Source organism: Paroedura picta, chromosome 4, assembly GCF_049243985.1.
Source record: "Paroedura picta isolate Pp20150507F chromosome 4, Ppicta_v3.0, whole genome shotgun sequence".
Taxonomy (NCBI): Eukaryota; Metazoa; Chordata; class Lepidosauria; order Squamata; family Gekkonidae; genus Paroedura; species Paroedura picta.
In genome coordinates this window covers 127,021,249-127,040,044 of record NC_135372.1, presented here as the reverse complement: position 1 = coordinate 127,040,044, position 18,796 = coordinate 127,021,249, and the positions used below count along the sequence as shown (strand labels likewise).

The 18,796-nt window shown below is 44.1% G+C and overlaps 1 protein-coding gene across 2 annotated transcripts; it reads left to right on the top strand.

Annotated features, from left to right (window-relative positions):
• The first annotated feature begins 303 nt into the window (after nt 1-303).
• Nucleotides 304-10,692, top strand: SPATA2 (spermatogenesis associated 2). Of its 2 annotated transcripts, none has more exons than XM_077335598.1 (3): nt 304-433; nt 3,773-4,195; nt 7,145-10,692. In XM_077335598.1, the coding sequence occupies exons 2-3, from the start codon at nt 3,878-3,880 to the stop codon at nt 8,390-8,392; spliced, it is 1,566 nt and encodes a 521-aa protein (XP_077191713.1). In that variant the 5' UTR covers nt 304-433; nt 3,773-3,877; the 3' UTR covers nt 8,393-10,692. The 2 variants fall into 2 exon arrangements, with proteins under 2 accessions (XP_077191713.1, XP_077191712.1); XM_077335597.1 differs by having other exon boundaries at nt 344-509.
• Nucleotides 10,693-18,796: the final 8,104 nt, after the last annotated feature.

Here is an 18,796-nt window from a genome sequence, read left to right as displayed (position 1 = left end):
GTTAGCGAACACCTCTTCGTTATTCTCAATTACCTTCTCAAACGCCCCTCCCCTCCTTATCTCTTTGCTGCGGATGGAGGCCTAAAGTTTCTATTTCAGACGACGAGCCCCAGTTTATTAAAAAAGAAAAGGGGGAAAAAATCACGTGACAGCAAGAACGGTGAACGAACTCCCCTCGTTTCGCCCAGCAGGCTGTGCACATGCGCACTGTGCCTCGTAAAAGGCAAGGCGGGGAGGAAGCCGTCTTTCGGCTCTGCGCATGCGTTCTGTACGCCAGAAAGGCGGCGATTTGAGGCCGAGTCTGTATTTGTTACTTCCGGTTTCCTGGGCGAAGGACCGGAAGAGGGGGGAAAGGAACGGGGAGGATGCACATCCGGGTCGCGGACGATTTCCTGGCTGGCCAGTGGCGGCGGTTGCTGGTTTGTGGTCTGAGGTAGGAGGCGAGGAGGGGCGCTCTGCGGGGCTCCGCGCTTCGTTTTGCGAGTTTCCGAGGGAGGCCGAAAGAGGCGGTGAGTGGCGGTGCCTGTGGAGGGGGGAGTTCCGGAAGGGGGGCCAGGGGGGTCTCCTAGGCGACCTTGCGGAGGCGTTTGTGGAGGGGGGGCTCTTTCTTGGGGCCAGTGAGGGCTCGGGCGGCCTCAGCTTGGACGTTTTAGCGGGCACCGTCGTTAACTGTTCAGTGGGCGGAAGAGAAGATGGAAAGCCGCCCCCCCCCAGCTTGGCTGTGCTTTCGGGCCCCTCATCCTTTGGCCCTTCAGGAGCACGGCGTTATGCTTCAAAAACAAACACTGTTCCTTTCGCTTTCAAACTTCGGGGGTTTTGCATGCATCCCTGGGGTGATTGTCATGAGCCTCTTGGACATGATAGTCTGCACGCCGCCCCAAGACAGGCGAGCTGTAGGCATCGTTTGGCATGCATGCCTGTCATAGCTCTCAAGCGGCTTTGTCTGGGATTGTTGCCGAGCATTGCAAAAGAAATGACTGTGCGTGTGTGTTAATGTCAGTTCCTCTTAGAGCTTCATGGGCCCTCAGGCCTACTTGATGTTGAGGAGCTGGGAAAATATTCAATTTGTAATGCCTGGAAGGCTTTAGTCTGTGTGGAAAATATGCTGTTTCCAAAAGGGATTTTGTCATTCCTTTGTCAAGTTCCCTGCCAGTCTACAGGATTGGGCCACTGCTTAATGGCAGTCATAATACTGAGTTACAGGTCTTGTGGTATGAAAAATCCTGCAAATGCACTTGAAGTGGTGGGTTTTTGGTACCCTGCTTTTCACTACCTGAAGGACTCCCAAAGAGACAAACAACGTTTGCTTCTTCTCCCCTGTGAGGTAGGCGAGGCTGACAAGGCTGAGAGAGTTCTAAGAGAACTGTGACTAGCCCAAGGCCACCCTGTTGGCTACATGTGGAAGAGTGGGGAATTAAACCCAGTTCTCCAAATTAGAGTCCACTGCTCTTAACCACTACACCATGCTGCCTGTATCTGAGGTTGTGCAACCAAGACAGCCTTAGGTTGTCACCCTCTGCCTGCTGTAGTATTCTGTATTCTATTCTGCGGCAGTAATATCTGTAAGCTTGAAAAGAATAACATGGATTGAAACTAAAACAAAGTGTTAGGAAGCAATTAGCTCATAATTACGAAGGAAATGAGAGGCTGCAAAGCTTTCTACATGTAGTTATTTCCTGCAGCTGTTGTTTGCTGAGCTGCTTCTGCTGCACTTGGCCAAATGCTTATAAGCTGCCACCCTGATAACCATGTGCTTTGTTGTACTTGATTATGAAAAAGAGATAATATGGAAGCTGGGGAAAAGCACAGGTTCTGGACTGCATACATTTGTCTTTGATATCTCAGAACTTTAAATGTGACTCAGGGCCAGTTTCTATATTTCTGAGCATGCTTTAAGGTAGGGTGGAGGGTAACCTTCAGCAGGAATTTAGTTCTACATATTGAATATTCCTGCTGTGAACAGATTTTGTGGCTTGTAGATGCTGGAATGTGATATTTGCATAAAGAATATTGCAGTATGCTGTGCAGAAAGTGTATCATAATTAAAATGAAAGGAGAGTGGAAGTGTTACTCATTCTTTGTCTTTAAAAGATTTAATTATTGGTGATTCCTGAGGTCTTAAATAGTACAACAACTCTTTTCAGTACAGAAGTGCAGAGCATTCCAATCTGATCAGGTTCCATACATGATTGTGTTTTACTTTAAGCAGCAGAAGAAAAACAGTTGGTTTTTATACCCTGCTTTTCACTACCCAAATGAGTCTCAAAGCCTTCCCTTCCTCCCCACAACAGACACCATATCATGTAGGTGGGGCTCAGAAAGTCCTGACAGAATTGGTCTGTGAGAACAGCTCTAACCGGACTGTGACTAGCCCAAGATCACCCAGCATGTGGAGGAGTGTGGAAAAACCCAGCTCTCCAGATTAGAGGCTGCTGCCCTTAACCACCACATTAGGGAATTTTTTAATGAAAGCAGAATGTCCTCTTATACCAAGGGAAAAATTATATACTCTTTACTGGGGAAATCTACCAAGCGAAACTTTGTGTAGGTGCTACAGAATTGGCCAATCTAAAGCTAAACCTGGTTTGAAACAATGTTACCTCTTTTCTGAAGTTTTCCTTGCTGGAAGGTTGGTGAGCTAGTCAGAATATCTCCAGTTAATGGAAGTGTTAAGGGTCTGAAATATTTCACAAATACATCTTATATCATAAATATGGGACAGAGAGAATGCCTTGCCTAAGGCTGCTGGTGAGCAGTTGACAGAAGGAAGATTTCAGTCAGGGTTTCCCGAATCTCCCTCTCTGTTGGCATTGTTGTTTGTATTCTTTATTAATAAGCAGCCTGTGAGATGCTTCTTCTCCTTTCAGTTTTTTTCTTATTCTCTTATTTGGTTGTATAGCCACCTTATAAGATATTTGCCCTAGCATTTGTTCTGTTTTATTATTATGAACAGCATTTCCTGTTGTAAAAATAATAGTAGATGATCTAGTAGAGTTGTCCCTTTTGCAATCCAAAACAATGTCCATTAACTCAGCAGTAAGTCCCAATAAATTACCAAAAGCTTTTCTACAAAGATGTACATGGTTTCTAAAATGTAATAAATGCATGGGTAGACACAGGCTGCAGTATAGTGAAGAAAACTTGTATGCACCAAAGAGTGTCTCCAGTACCAGCTCTGGGAAAGAGAAGTGCTTGAGTTCCCATCTACTATAGCTTGCAGCAGGATACTTTTTGGGCCAAGGAGCCTAGATTGGTATCTTGTACTTTCTCTTCAGATCCATGGTTCCCTCTGCTCGGATTCATTGCAGTGAAACGGCTTAAAAATAAAATCCTCAAACCTAGTGTAGAGATCTGTTTTGTAAAGTTACATCACTGAACCATGACATACTTGGAGAATAATGTATAATATTTACCTTTTCCCAGTTTAATTTTGTTTTCAGTCCAGTTCTGCTTGCAATCCAGATGTGCTTAATAATGGTGGTTATTTATTTTATTTATACCTTTACCCGCATTGGAACCTTGCATCATTCTCTTCTCCAGGTGGTCATAGAAAGCTTCAGATAATCTCTTATCTTCAAGATGGGTAGTGTCTCAAGAGGAATATATTTCCAAAAACTGATGAGGCTCAGACAAACTCTAGCACCACTACAAAAGTGGGGAAAGTCTGAGAGCTGTCATTCTAAAGGTTCTTTGGTAGTGCTTTGAGAGGAGGGGGATATTACATGGGATATTTGAGTAATCATAACTTGTTGGTCTTTTTTTTTTAATCCAGGGGACTCTACATTATTTCATATAATATCTACTTACCAGCTTGCTTTGGAGTGACCATGGAAGAGACGAGGTAGCCGCCCACAAGCGTGCTAAAATCCTCCTTCAGATGGATACAAAATATAAAGAAGATGTATTTAGGAAGTATGTACAATTTCATGAATCCAAACTGGATATCTCTGATAAGAAGCAGCGACCAGTTAGTGAAGAGTACCTGCAAGTGGCAGCTTCAGCCTTACTCTGCCTTCCCAAGATCGATCCCTTTTATAGATTCAGGTTGATAAAATTTTATGAGACAGCTGAGCACTCTCTTCGGTCCTTGCGATCTTCAAGTTTACGTTCACTCCGGAATGCTTTTGGTATGCTGGAATCAGTTGGAGTTAATCTTTTCCTTTACCCTTGGAAGAAAGAATTCAAAAATATAAAGGTGAGGACACAAAAGTGTGTTTTTCATTTTTGCCACCAAGATGATTTAAGATTGTAGTACTGTGGTTCTTCCTGAATATCAAGAGGTTATTAAAAGTCAAGGCAGCTGTTTTCATACTCTTGTACCAACATAAATAGTGAAAGAGAATTTAATTATAGAAGTATCCTCATGCTGAGGATCACCTTCATTTGCAAAGGACCAATGGGTAAACTGAAAATCTCTTGGTTTATGAAGGACCAGTGCGCCCATTGACATTGAATTACTATTGGTATCTGGAAGAATTTGTTGGATGGGATGTTGCCTATATAAATTCAATGGCCCTGAGTAAATAATATGGGACATGAAGTTTCTTTTTCAAAAAAAAAAACAAATGCTTATTACATTTTATCCCTACTTCCTGTAGTGGAGTTCAGTGACATTTTATCCTTGCAAAAGCATGCGTTGGTTCAGATTAAGAGCATGACTCAGCTGAGGATTTGTCCTAAAGTTTAGCAATATTTAGCAATGGGGACTTCTAAGTTCTGCAGAAAGAAATGAACAGTCCTCACAGAATTTGGCATCTCATTTGGTCTAAGGGAGCATTCTTGCTGAGGCTGTCCTGGTGGTGGTGATAGCAAGCGCCATCAAGTCACAGCTGACACATGTCAACCCTGAAGGGTTTTCAAAACACGAGATGTTCAGAGGTTGTTTGCCAGCCTCTGCCTCACAATCCTAGTATTCCTTGGAGGTCTCCTATCGGCTGTCTAGCCAGGGCCAAACCAGCTTTGCTGATGAGATCAGACTAGTCTGGGCTATCCAGTTCATGATGAAACCATTCTAGTCTCATGTAAAGGGGCAACCGACTTGTAGAACACCATAGGATCAGGCATCTGTCCTTCAAATAAATGCATCCCTGGTCATAGCAGATCAAAAGCAGCACTTTGAACAGGAAACAAATTGGTAAGCAATTCGGTTAATTCAAAGTTCCTGACTGCTGTCAACAAATACACTGCTGCATTCTGAACCAGTCATATTTTGTGCTGTCAAAGACACCCCCATGTTAAACTTGGTAACATGGTTGGTGCAGACAGGTCAGCTGTATCAAAGAAGGATGGAGTTATTTAAACAGATACAATTGGGGGAAAAAACCAAAACACTCTTCTCCATCAATAGCCTTACTGCCAGAGTACTCCCATGCTCTCCAATAACATGAAAAATCACCCCTTCAAAAGTCAGGAACACAATCTCTTCAAGTATACTGTCTTTCCTAGCCAGCATTGCCTCCATCTGAACTGAGCTTTTGCTGTTTTATCCATAGTTGCTTGTCTGTTGTATCCAGGGTACCACCTAAAAACCTGAGACAGCATCCAACCCAAAGCTTACATAAACAGTTGAATGTCACCTGCACATTGTCAGCCAAGTCCATTGTTACGAACAATCTCACTAAGTGGTTGTGCATAAGTATTAAGTAATGTAGTGGAATGTGCATAACCCTGGTGTATCACACACATTGCCTCTCCGGGAACAAATTCTGAATTTCCATTTGCTACTGGGCGTTCACTCAAGTAATTTTTAAAATAGAGCAGTTTCTTTGCAGTTGCAGACATGTTCCTATTTGTCATAGTAACGCTTACAGGTAAATGATGGGAATAAAGGTGGAATTGGGTTGTGCATGGAAACATGAGGAGACAGACGCCTGGTAATGGCAACCGTCATACCTCAAAACACATATTGTTTCTAAACAGAACTTTAATTGATTTAATTGATGTAAATTTACGAAAACTTCCACCTGGCTTTTCTCACAAATAGCACTTAAGATAGCTGAATAGTGTGCTCTTTCTTGTCTGAATTCTTTATATTGAGAGCTTTTTTGCCTGCAGCATCAATGGCTTGTCCCTTTGAAGTGTGGGAAACTGAAGCACAATTGCTGCCTGAAAATTAGTGTGCTGGGATAGTGCTATGGTATTGTCCGAAATCTATTGAAGTCAAGGGCTTGGCAAAAATGCAACTCTGAGATTGCACTTTTGGCACTATCCAACTGAATGTTGATGATACTCATAGAATAATAGAATTGGAAGGAACCTCCTGGGTCATCTAGTCCAACTCCCTGCACTATGCAGGACACTCACAACCCTATCGCTCATCCACTCTAACCTGCCACCCCCTTGAACTTTCACAGAACCTTCAAGAGCACGAAAACGTTGGTGTCAAAATATTGCTTTGCTTATATCCCACTTTTCTTCCCAATGGGGGGTGGGGGTGGAGGCAAAGTGGCTAACCTTATTTTTCCTCCCAAACATGAAGCCCTAATTTTTTTTTTTTATAATCTCAAGATTGGGGTTGAAACAGCAAAATTGTTCTCTAAATTTTAGCTTCCTACCTCTGAGAGACTTAATAGCACTGAGACTTAAACTAATAAATACATTGATGCTAAAACTTTAATACAGTTAAATTGTCACTAGCTGTGGTTTTTACAAAAACATGCAGGTTTTTGTACTTATCCCATCATCCTGATACTCCCACAGCTGTTCAGGTGCCCATATCTCCAGCTGTCCCTACCCACCTGCCAATTCTTCCCTAAAATACATGTGTTCATCTATTGTAGATGAAAAGAAAATGCATTGTTACATTAAATGGAAAATGTGTAATGTGAAATAAGAGTACTCTGCGGGTTTCGGTTTGAAGATTAGTCCACTTCGCTTTTCAGTATTTCCTCAGAGCATTGTATGGCCCTAAAAAATGCTATTTGTTTCATAAAAAACATACAGACATGGCACCTTGTGAATGACAAAAATAGCCCAGGACATGCGCTTCATCTTTTAAAGCCCGGGTAGTCAACCTGTGGTCCTCCAGATGTTCTTGGACTACAATTCCCATGATCCCCTGCCAGCATGTTTGATTCAGTGAGTACTGCAGAATGTCATTTAGTTTGGAGTTGAGTTTGTAATCTTCTTTCTCTCCCATCTTCAGACGTACACAGGGCCTTTCGTTTATTATGTGAAGTCTACGATACTTGACGAGGATATAAGGCAGATCCTGAACTCGATGGGCTACGTCCAGGAACTCGGAACTGTCTATAAGCTCAAAGACCTAGTAGATACCCTGCAGGTGAAGCTGGTATCGTTTGAACTGTACTTGGCCAAAATAGAGTGTGAACAGTTGATAGAAATCCATTTGCAAGTGAAGGATAAAGGATATTCGGAGCTCGACATTATCAATGAAAGGAAAAGCAGCAGTGATGATGTCAGAGGATGCTCAGACGCCTTGAAGCGCCGGGCAGAAGGCAAAGAGAACCTGAACACTTCCATGTCACGGATGGTCCTCCAGAAATCTGCCAGCGAGAGAGGCTCTAAGGATTACTTCAAGCCCAAAGTTACCAAACCTTCGAAATCGGTGGATGCCTATGATAGTTATTTGGACAACAAGAAGCCTCCTTTGATGACTTCCTTGAGTCTCCGAAAAGAACCCATTTTGGTTGACACTGAAGATGATGTCAAAGACGAAATAATCCGTCCATCTCCCTCCCTCCTTGCCATGTCCAGTTCTCCACATGGGTGTTCTGAAGAATACTTGCCAGTCTCATCCCACGCCAACGGCATATTAAGAACGGGTGTCCCCTACAGTACCTATTATTCCCCTCAAGACGATCTAGATCTGTATACTGACCCTGATTCTAGAAGTATGCTAAACTTCAAGAGACAGGAGTCTGCTAAACATGACGTTTGGCTGCTGAGAAACGATGCCAACCCTAACTACCATAAACGTACCCATCTAGCCAAAGAGACCACTCCCCTTAAGTGCCAAAGCTGTGGGTTATCTTGTGGCACCTCTGTTTGCCAAAAGTGTGACAGTTTGCTCATTTGTAGGCAGGAGTATCCAGCGATGAAGCAGAGCAGCTACTCGCTCAAAACTCTTTCCGGGGAAGGCATGTCCTCTGGGTCGGCAGCACGGGAAAAGCCTCAGTACATGTTACAGACTCAAGAGCGACCCCCTCAGTTCACTTCCAAATCCAAGCCTTCAGGCTCCTCCCGCTGCGGCTTCTGCAATCGGTCGGGAGCCACAAACACGTGCACTTTCTGTTCAAAAGTCTCCTGCGACAATTGCCTCAGCGCTTACTATTACGATCCTTGCTGTCGAAAGAGCGAACTCCATCGGTTCTTGCCAAACAATCAGTTAAACTATAAATCCAACCAGCTATCACACCTGGTTTATAGATAGATTCCCCCTCCCCCCCAAAAAAACCCTATATTTTGGGACAAAAGGGCTAAAAATACACAAATGCTGATGTTGCTGGTAAGAAATGTCACCCTACTGTCCTCTTGTCAAGAGAAAAAGAAAAGTAGGACATGCCCTAGTATTAGACAGACACATTTCAATGTAGGTATCAGTTCTTGATGTGGTTTCACAACATGTTTATATGGTAGTTTCTGCTGCTACTCTTAACAACGCTGCTGTGTTCCCATGTAGATGGGGGAGGGAAGCTCTAGGGTTCTCTCCCTCCCCCTTTTCAGGAATAGGCAGGCTTTGCACTCCGGTTTTTGTTTTGCTAGAGAAACATTGTGCGTCTGTATTTCATTGCTGTTACCACCTCATCTACTCACCCCAGCATCAGCAGTGACAAAGGTGACAGCCAAGAAACTAAGAGCAGCATTTTCAGTGCTTTGTGAAATTGTCTGTTTTGGCAATTTGAACATAATGTTCATCAACTTGGTGGGAGGTAGGGGGTTGCCACAAAAGATGGGGGTGTGCATCTGTTTTGGAAGAGTTTACATGCATTTCCTGATCTCCACTAGGCAAATAACCGTGGGAATCTCGTCATCTCTCCTTCCTCATCCCATTTTCCAGGATACCATGTAGCATCACAATGGAAGACTAGTAGTTAAGTGTTGCCAATACACCCTTGTCTTTACTGTTTTTAAATAAGTGAATCTGTGTATGTTATGCCCAGAGTGGTGTCTTCCCCAAAGAGTCCTGACTGAATTTTTCCTTCTGTTATGCGTGTATCAAATCCCATTCTTTCTACTGTAAATAGACAATTTTGAAGCTGTTTATATTTTAATAAATATACAGAATATTGTGTTTTTCTAAAAGAGAAAATGCTAAAGTCCTGTAACTTAAAGTCTCTGGGTTATTTCTTCAGGTAACATTATTCTCCCTCCCCTGGTTCTATATATCCCCCCTGCAGCTTTCAAAGGCTATTGTTGTAGACATTTGTCTTTCTTTTGCTGCTTTCGGTTGGTTTGAAATCCTGTTCCTGGTAATAAGCAGTGTCATCTTGGCCCTTTCATGCACAAACCAAGCTCTTGCAGAAGTATTGGGGTTGAATTGTGCCTCTACAAGGAATAGAAGAATTGGGGGACACATACACATACACGCACACCTATGCCCAAACTCACATTCATTCTTGCTGGGAGGACTTTGTGTAAAATACATATGTTCACTGTAGCGAAACTGTATCATTGTTTTTGGTAATTTAGATTCTAAAAAGAGGGTCTGTGTCATTCCCAGTCTAGTAAATTCTTCCAACCTTCGAGCTGAATTTGCATACTCAATTTGGGGTTATGCCCCAACAGTTTTCGGTGTCTTCACAATTCATTCCTTAAGTAGAATAGTTGCACTATTTCATTAGACCCTAAACTTTGTACCAAGTTAACACTTTTGACCCCCAAACTGTACATTAAATGAGCATGGCTGTAGATTGTAGGACTAAGAATCGTCGTCATTTCACCCTAAAAGGTTTTTTTTTTAAGTGTTTTTTCTGGGACACGAGGGAGGGGAAGAACCTCAGGCGGACAAGGTTAAGAACATGATGGCTTAATGGGCATTGTAAATTTGCTGAAATGTTTGACTGTGGATGAGTAACAAATGTATAGTTTCAAAAGCGAGTTTAATGGAATGCTGCCAACAGCAAACTAATATCCAGAAGATTCACATGACCTGGAAGAATATAAATGAGAGGACTGCTATGGTGCATTCAGTATTAATTTTTTTTTTATGGGCAAGTACTTGCCTTGCTAACCAGGAAGGCGAAAGGAAATGATTGCACAAGTTAATAATTAAGGTTTTTAAAAGCTAAGAAGGGTTTTAAAAATATATTAGTATTCTTGTAGATACAGGATGTATATATTGCCAAATTCGAAATAATTTTCCTATTCCTAAAACAGGTTGTAGAGTTCCTTTTTGCTTCAACCTCAAAGTATCATGCCTGTTTTTCTTTGGCTGCTATACTGTGTAAACTTCTAGCGCTCTCTCTCTCGTTCCAGTTCCACGTTGCTACTCACATGACACTAAATGAACAAAAACTGTGATGCCACGTAATTTATACGGTGAACATAGCAGGGACTAATTATATTACTTTTAACAAAAGGAAACAGTCCTTTGTACATATCTGTCATGGAATTCCTGTAGAACAGAACAGTGTTAAATTGCAAGTAATACCATGCTATATATTTTTATGTGTATCTTACTGTATGAAGTTGCTGTGATTGAGACAGTAAAATATATGCTAATTCAAAATGCAGCTGCTTGGCATCTGATTTGTTAAACATCTGGACTGCTGTCTTTGAAACCCTTAAATTCTGTCTCCCAAGAGTTTAACTTGGGGGGGGGGAGGGGCAAAAATGGTCTTGTTTGCATTGAGGTATTTGCAGGGTCCATAAAATAAAGACTACAGTAGGCCTTGTTTTAGTCCTTTTGCTCTTTCTTATAATGATCTTCTGGAGCAGAGTTAGTCAAACAGTGGCCCTCCAGATGTCCATGGACTACAACTCCCATGAATCCCTGCCAGCGTTTGCTCTGGAGGGTATGAGAAAAAGGTGACAGGTAGAAGGGCCCTAGATAATTGAGGGCTGGTCTTCGCATTATCAAACCCTTCTGTCCATAGGGGAGGACATGAGGGCATGGTCTCAGATGTGGGACAGGAGTCTTACCCCAGACTCGCCAGTCCTTGCCTGTGACCTCAGCACACGGGGAGAAGCAACGTCTCCCACACATTCCCGAAAAAATCAAACTGACCTATGGAACCCCTATTGCCCACGTGTCATTTTCATGCTGGTGCAATTTGAGGGCAAAAATAGCAAATGGGGAAAAGATGAAGCTGCTTCTAAGAGGCTGGTTCTGTGAAGATTCAAGGGGGTGGCAGGTTACAGTAGATCAGGGGTAGTCAACCTGTGGCCCTCCAGATGTTCATGGACTATAATTCCCATGAGTTGTAGTCCACGAACATCTGGAGGACCACAGGTTGAAACTACCCCTGCAGTAGATGATCAATAGGGTTGTGAATGTCCTGCGTAGTGCAGGGGGTTGGACTAGATGACCCAGGAGGTCCCATCCAATCCTATGATTCTAAGTGCAGGAGTTCTGCTGTGGTTGTGAGCAGAAAGCAGCTAGTGTCCATCTAGGAGGCATGAAACTCTGGGTCTGATATGAAGTCCTGGCGTTATCCCTGCTAAGCACCAAGCTTTGCAACGTGAAGATTGGCTCATAGTAAGTCATAGTGGAATGGAGCTTTGAATATCGTTAAAGACGGGTTCAAAGACGGCTGTTTGACAATGTTCAGTTTGCAAGTTGGCTGTTCAGGGATATGGTGTTAAATCTGAAGGGTTTCCCCTACATAAGGGAGAGCAACTTCCAGAACTTTAAAAGTACTGTTGGCGAATGCAAAGCCATGCATTCTGAAGGGTCTGACCAGACTTCGCAGCTGTTTTTCCCAGGCAGGCCAAGACTGGGCTTGCTGCAAACTTGTACCCGAGTAGAGTTATTGCAGCATCTGATAAGTTGCGTTTGAAAGCTACATCCTCACAAAATGGTAGGGGATGTGACATTTTGTACAGATGGGTGGATCTCTTACTGCCAAAATGTTAAGGTTCAGGTTTACCTCTTCATAGTAATGAATTGAATTACGTCCGTGTATCTGTTTAAGCATTGATTTGGTGTGTTAAATCCTGCTTCAAAAGGATGCTGGCATAAAGGATGCAGATGGTGCTGGTTCTTAGGCCTTTTCCAGACTGCTTTCTGTGCATGTGTTCGTTCTCTCTGTCCACCTATCTGTATCAACTCTTATTCTTGAGGGGGTGGGAAGGGGAAGGGCCCTGGGCGGGCATGTCCACAGCTATGCTTCCCATTTTTGGACGTTTCTCGAAGCCTGAAGAATGTTTCAGGGGTTTCTCAATGGTAAAAAAGTTGAGAAAGGCAGAATCTTCTCTGGAAAGATGTCTGCTCTTTTAAAATTTCTCAGATTCAAGCGTCAAGTTTTTCGCATGGCTCAGGTTTGTAAGAAAACGCCTCTTGCTGTTCTCCCTGCCCCAAGTATAAATATTGTATCACCAGTACACTTGCGACTAATCCTCCCATTCTGTTTGCTCTCAAATACATCTAGATTACAAGCCCGCTCTAATGAGTAATCCACATGGGGCTCTCTGCCAGTGGCACATGGTGGCCAAAAGGCCTAATAAATAGGCTGTTAATAACAGCACGCGACTGATGGGGCTCTTAAACACGCCCACTGCCAGCTTAGGTGACTCAGTGTAGTCATGCTGGTTGTATTTAGTAGCATTGGTGTAACATAAGTCTGAGCCAGGTGTAATATTCAGATGTCCATTTCCCAGTCCAAGTAGTTCTAGCAGGAGTTGCCAACCTCCAGTTGGGAGCTGGAGATCTCTCAGAATTCTGACTGATCTCCAGCCAGACCATAGAGATCGGTTTCCCTGGAAGGAAGACTCTATGGCATTATACCCAGCTGAGGTCCTTCCCGCCCTGGAGTGCACACTCCGCAGTCTCTAGTGGAGAGATTTTGAGTGGGTGGGCAGAAGGGATTGTGTCTGTGCTTGGCTCTTGTGGTCCTTTCTCGCCTGCCCAGGGAAATGCCAAACACCAATTTGGGATGGGGTAGCGAACTTTCTCCAGGCCAAAGTGGTTAAGGAGTCTGTTTTTTTTTTGGGGGGGGATATAATCTGGGCATGGAATTGGGGGCATTGTTAGTGGACAGGTAGTTGTGAATTTCTTGCATTCTGCAAGGAGCTGGACTAGGAGACTCTCCAGGTCCCATCCAACTCTATGATTCTATTCCACCCTACAAATATCCAGGAATTCCCCAGCTTGGAGTTTGTAACCCCTTGTCTTATGATATGGGATAAGCTAGCTAGGCAACCTTCTGCTACTTTTCTTTGTATATTACAAATAAAGTTAGATTTTGCTTACTCAAGAAGACCCTCATTTGTAAGTTTGGCATTTTATAGCTTGAGCAAAGAAGCTCAGCTTCAAATCTCAAATTATCCTGACCTCTCTTAGCTGATAGTAGTCTCCAATATTCTCAGGCCTGGAGCTTGACTTTAAGCCGGTTCCCAGATGTTTTACAGTATGCTTTCCTCTCCAAATAAAATCAGAGTCCAGTCGCGTTAGAGGACAGGCAGGTGTTTCCAAAGTTCTGACAGGTGAGATAATGCTTCACTTTGAAAACATTTCTACTGTTAAGATATACCCCACCTGCTCCTTGTGGTGCTACCAATCCTGGCTGCAGATCTTTCTTGAAGAGATGCAACAGGTGGCCCTGGCGTGTTTCCGACTGGGGGTAACTGAATGATCAAGAAGCACTCAGTGCAGAGAAGCAGATGAGAGATCTGTGCCCAGCAGAATCAGAGTGGGGAAAGCCACAGCACTGAATCATGCAGAGATGCGGCAGACAAATTCCCCTGTGGATTAATAGTTTTGCTCCCCAGAGTCTGTCCTTTCCTCCAAATTCTGCCCACTTCTGGTTCCACCCCCAAAGCCTCCAGGTATTTTCCAACCCAGAGCTGGCAACCCTTACTAGAAGAAGAAGATGAAGAGTTGGTTATATGCCGCTTTTTTCTATCAGGAGTCTCAGAGCAGTTTACAATTGCCTTCCTTTTCTTCTCCCCACAACAAACACCCTGTGAGGGAGGGGAGGCTGAGGGGGGCCTGATATTACTGAAGAAGAAGAAGAGTTGGTTCTTATATGCCTCTTTTGTCTACTCAAAGGAGTTTCAAAGTGGCTTACATTCACCTTTCCTCTCCCCTGTGAGGACGGTAAGGCTGAGAGAGCCCTGATATTATTATTAAGTCAGAACACCTTTATCAGTGCCATGGTGAGCCCAAGGTCACCCAGCTGGCTGCACATGGAGGAGGAGCAGGGAATCAAACCTGTCTCGCCTGATTAGAAGTCCATACTCCTGACCACTACGCCATGCTGCTTCTCATTAAGCTTAAGCAGGCGGAATTAGCAGAGCAATATGTGAATTTACTTGGTTGACATGACTTATTCTAATCAAGGAGTTTAGTGCTGAATAGTGAAATGTTTTGGCTTGACTCGTGTGAAACGCAGTGCTGCTTTTTTTTAACGAAGTCATATTGGAGAATTTAAGGCAATAAATATTTCTGTCTACCTTTGGTACTTTAATACATCCTCCCCCAAAGCCTCAACAATCTAAAGAATCTTTAGCTGGCACTTGGGGTGGGAGGGAGAAAGTGGGAGCACATACCTGACTACTTTTCCAAATACACTTAACATCCCCCCCAGCATCCTTTCTGTTCTACCTTCTGTCTTATGGGGACAGTTCATCGGAACTAACTATAGGTGGCGCTCTGGCCTAAGTTTTTGCCCCTCATCTTGTCTCAGGCTCAGAGAACCTGAGAAACAACCTTGGCAGGATTTTTATTGTCTGTGCAAATTCCTCTCCCCGCACAGAACTGAATTTCTTGCTGATTGACACATCTACAGTTTGGCTTCATCTAGGGTAGCAGCTCTTAAATCGCCGGGACCTGAAAGGTTAAAGGTAAAGGTAAAGGTATCCCCTGTGCAAGCACCGAGTCATGTCTGACCCTTGGGGTGACGCCCTCTAGCGTTTTCATGGCAGACTCAATACGGGGTGGTTTGCCAGTGCCTTCCCCAGTCATGACCGTTTACCCCCCAGCAGCAAGCTGGGTACTCATTTTACCGACCTCGGAAGGATGGAAGGCTGAGTCAACCTTGAGCCGGCTGCTGGGATTGAACTCCCAACCTCATGGGCAAAGCTTTCAGGCGGCTGCCTTACCACTCTGCGCCACAAGAGGCTCTCCTGAAAGGTTAGAGGTCCACAAAATATAAATATTCAGAGTATATTAACATTTACTGTGAGCAGCTTATAATGTTAAAAAGTTAAAAACAGACACAGCCCCACAGGCTAATCACTGAGAAGACAAAATCCGCACCATGCACAAAACTAGACCTGCAATGATCGAGCCAATGCATTTCAAACTCAAAACGGGTCTTCCTCAGAGGTCTAATCCTGAATGCACATATGATACAGCAGCCAGTGAGATTAAAAAATTTCAATTTGTTCTCTATTAAGAACAAGGTCCATAATACAGGAACTGATAGAAGGCATCCAATTACCAAATGAAAGTCTCTTTCTCCACGCCTGCTAAAAAGTTCTAGTGCGTGTCAGTAGCATGAAAGCCAGTGGGCCAGCTCTGGGGCTTCGTGCCTGGAAGGGACCTCAGACAATAAAATAACACCCTGCCAAATACAATAGAACAAATGTGTTGCAACACAAAGCCTTCATCAGGGGCCATAATTAGCACAATTGTATCAAATTCACCCCATAAAAGACATAACAGATCACAAGAATCAACAATTAATTTCTTAGAGTGAATGAAATATGCCAGCCTTTCTCAACCTTTTTTACCATTGAGAACCCTCCTAAATAGTCTTCAGGCTTTGAGAAACCCAGGAAGTGGTGTGGCAGTATAGAACATGGTTGGGAAGCATAGCTGTGTACATGCCCACACAGGACCCCTCCCCTTCCACCCCCCCCCCGGACCCATCATTGGCCATAATATGCTTAACAAGTTTAAAATATATTTTAAAAATGAATTAACTTGTTGTTGTTATGTGCGAAGTCGTGTCCGACCCATCGCGACCCCATGGACAATGATCCTCCAGGCCTTCCTGTCCTCCACCATTCCTCAGAGTCCATTTAAGTTTGCACCTACTGCTTCAGTGACTCCATCCAGCCACCTCATTCTCTGTCGTCCCCTTCTTCTTTTGCCCTCGATCGCTCCCAGCATTAGGCTCTTCTCCAGGGAGTCCTTCCTTCTCATGAGGTGGCCAAAGTATTTGAGTTTCATCTTCAGGATCTGGCCTTCTAAAGAGCAGTCAGGGCTGATCTCCTCTAGAACTGACCGGTTTGTTCACCTCGCAGTCCAAGGGACTCACAAGAGTCTTCTCCAGCACCAGAGTTCAAACACCTCAATCAACTTCTATCCATACAGAAAACCCTTCCAAGGCCGTCAAGAAACCCGAGCTTCATGGAACCCTGTTGAGAAAGCCTGAAATATGCCTTATATATAAAGTCAGCCCTGACTTGAATAGCCCAGCGTAGCCTGATCTTGTCAGAGCTCAGAAGCTGAGCAGGATCCAGCCTTGATTAGCGCTTGGATGAAAGACCACCAAGGAAGTCCAGGGTTGTGATGTGGAGACAGGCTATTTCAAGAGCTCATGGGAATTGTAGTCCATGGACATTTGGAGAGCCACAGTTTGGCCACACCTGGGCTATGGAGGTCTCCATAAGCCAGCGGTGACTTGATGGCTATATATTAAATGCATTTTGTTTTTTTAAAATAGTAAATGTTAAGCATAATGAAATTCAAGTCAGATGTTTAGGTGTATTCTCTGAGTTGTAAAGCCAATACATTTTTAAAAGCTGAGACAGATGGAGCAAGCAACAAATGGTAAAGTGTAAGCCAGGGGTAGTCAAACTGTGGCCCTCCGGACGCTGGCAGGGGCTCATGGGAATTGTAGTACATGGACATCTGGAGGGCCGCAGTTTGACTGCCCTTGGTGTAAGCTGTTAGTCACTAACATAGACAGTTTTATTTCTCCTATGTTTTTGTGAACTACAACAGAATTCAAGGGGACTGATTGGCTGTTTCAGCAAAGAATTATCATATGGCTGGATTTGGATGTTGTGACACAGTTTACTAATTTAACAGTATTAATTTTTGCTTTCTATTCCCACTGTCATGATGGTCAGTTCATAGTCTGAGGAAGAGGGCTTGCACTCAAAAGCTCACACCTTGAATAAATCTTTGTTGGTCTTAAAGGTGCCACTGGACTCTGGTTTTGTTTTGAAATAGCCCAGTTGAGTTTCAAAGGAACTAAAGGACTCGTGCAACTCCATGTACCAAATCATGCGACTTCTCCCTAAAAAGCACGCTGGGGCAGGAAGCTGTGTGCACTGGAGAAGGCAGAGGAAAGGCAGGCCCTGTCCTCCCCCGTCATTGAAATACTTACATGGGAGGGGGGAGATCTGAAAGCAGAAAATGGTGGTCAGTGGAAGCTACCGTGCTTTTATTACCTGTGTCTGCAGTCTAACTGCGGAAAGTGGCATTAAGGTGCACTCAGCTCACGGTGGCCTCACTGGCTTTTCAAGGCAAGAGATGTTCAGCAATGGTTCACCTATTTCTTCCTGTGGATCCTAGACTTCCTTGGTGGTGTCCTATCTAAGCCCTAACCAGGGCTGGCCCTGCTCAGCTTGTGAGATCTGATGAGTTTGGGCTAAAGGTAAAGGTATCCCCTGTGCAAGCACCGAGTCATGTCTGACCCTTGGGTTGACGCCCTCCAGCGTTTTCATGGCAGACTCAATACGGGGTGGTTTGCCAGTACCTTCCCCAGTCATTACCGTTTACCCCCCAGCAAGCAAGCTGGGTACTCATTTTACCAACTTCGGAAGGATGGAAGGCTGAGTCAACCTTGAGCCGGCTGCTGGGATTGAACTCCCAGCCTCATGGGCAGAATTTCAGACAGCATGTCAGCTGCCTTACCACTCTGCTACTCTGAGTTTGGGACATCTCTGTCTGAAGAGTACAATGTGCAGTTGGCTCCTCAAATTGGGATGCCAACCTCCAGGTGGGACCTGAGGATCCCCTGAAATTACAGCTCCTCTCCAGGCAGCAGAGATGAGTTCTCTGAAGAAGGTAGCCACTTAGAAGGTAGACTGTACGGCAGTATGCCCCACTGAAGCCCCTTCCCTCCCCAAATTTGATTTTTCCCAATGCAGAGCTGAAAATCCTTCCCTCAAACAGTGAAAACTAAAAACTTTGTCTTAAAAAAAAGAGTAGGGATGGCAGAGTGGGAGGAACAGCACGATTGGCAGCTGTAAGAGCTATTTTAAAAAAATCTGTTCTTCCCATCTCCAGGCGTGAACTTGGGTATAGCCAGAAGTGGGAGCCAAAGAGCAAGAGCCGAAGATGAAGACCGCCAGATGAAGACTAGCCTGTTTTATAATTAGTTACTTTCTGCTTGTTTTATTTAAATAGCATTTCCCCCCCCCATCTTTTTTTTTGTGCCCAGTTATACTGTTGTGTTGATGAATGTTGTAAGCCGTCTTGTGTCCTTCGGGGGAGAAATGCGCTGATTAGATACAAGTAAAACCATTGGATCTCTGACAGCCTACAGACGGCGCATCGGAAATTACATTTCTCCCTTCGCAAAGGGGCTGAAGTCATAGCAGAGAGACGGCTACCGACGGTCGGCATCACATCATGGGGGCTGTCAGGCTGGGGAGGGACAGCAATTGCTGAGAGAGTTGGAAGGGGGACACCAGAGCAGTCGTGGCCCTTGGGCAC

What these genes read in the sequence shown, in the direction of transcription:
- SPATA2 (XM_077335598.1), top strand. Translation starts at nt 3,878, where the DNA reads ATGGATACAAAATATAAAGAAGATGTATTTAGGAAGTATGTACAATTT. An exon ending in AAGAATTCAAAAATATAAAG is followed by an intron (nt 4,196 to 7,144) that starts GTGAGGACACAA and finishes TCCCATCTTCAG; the next exon opens with ACGTACACAGGGCCTTTCGT.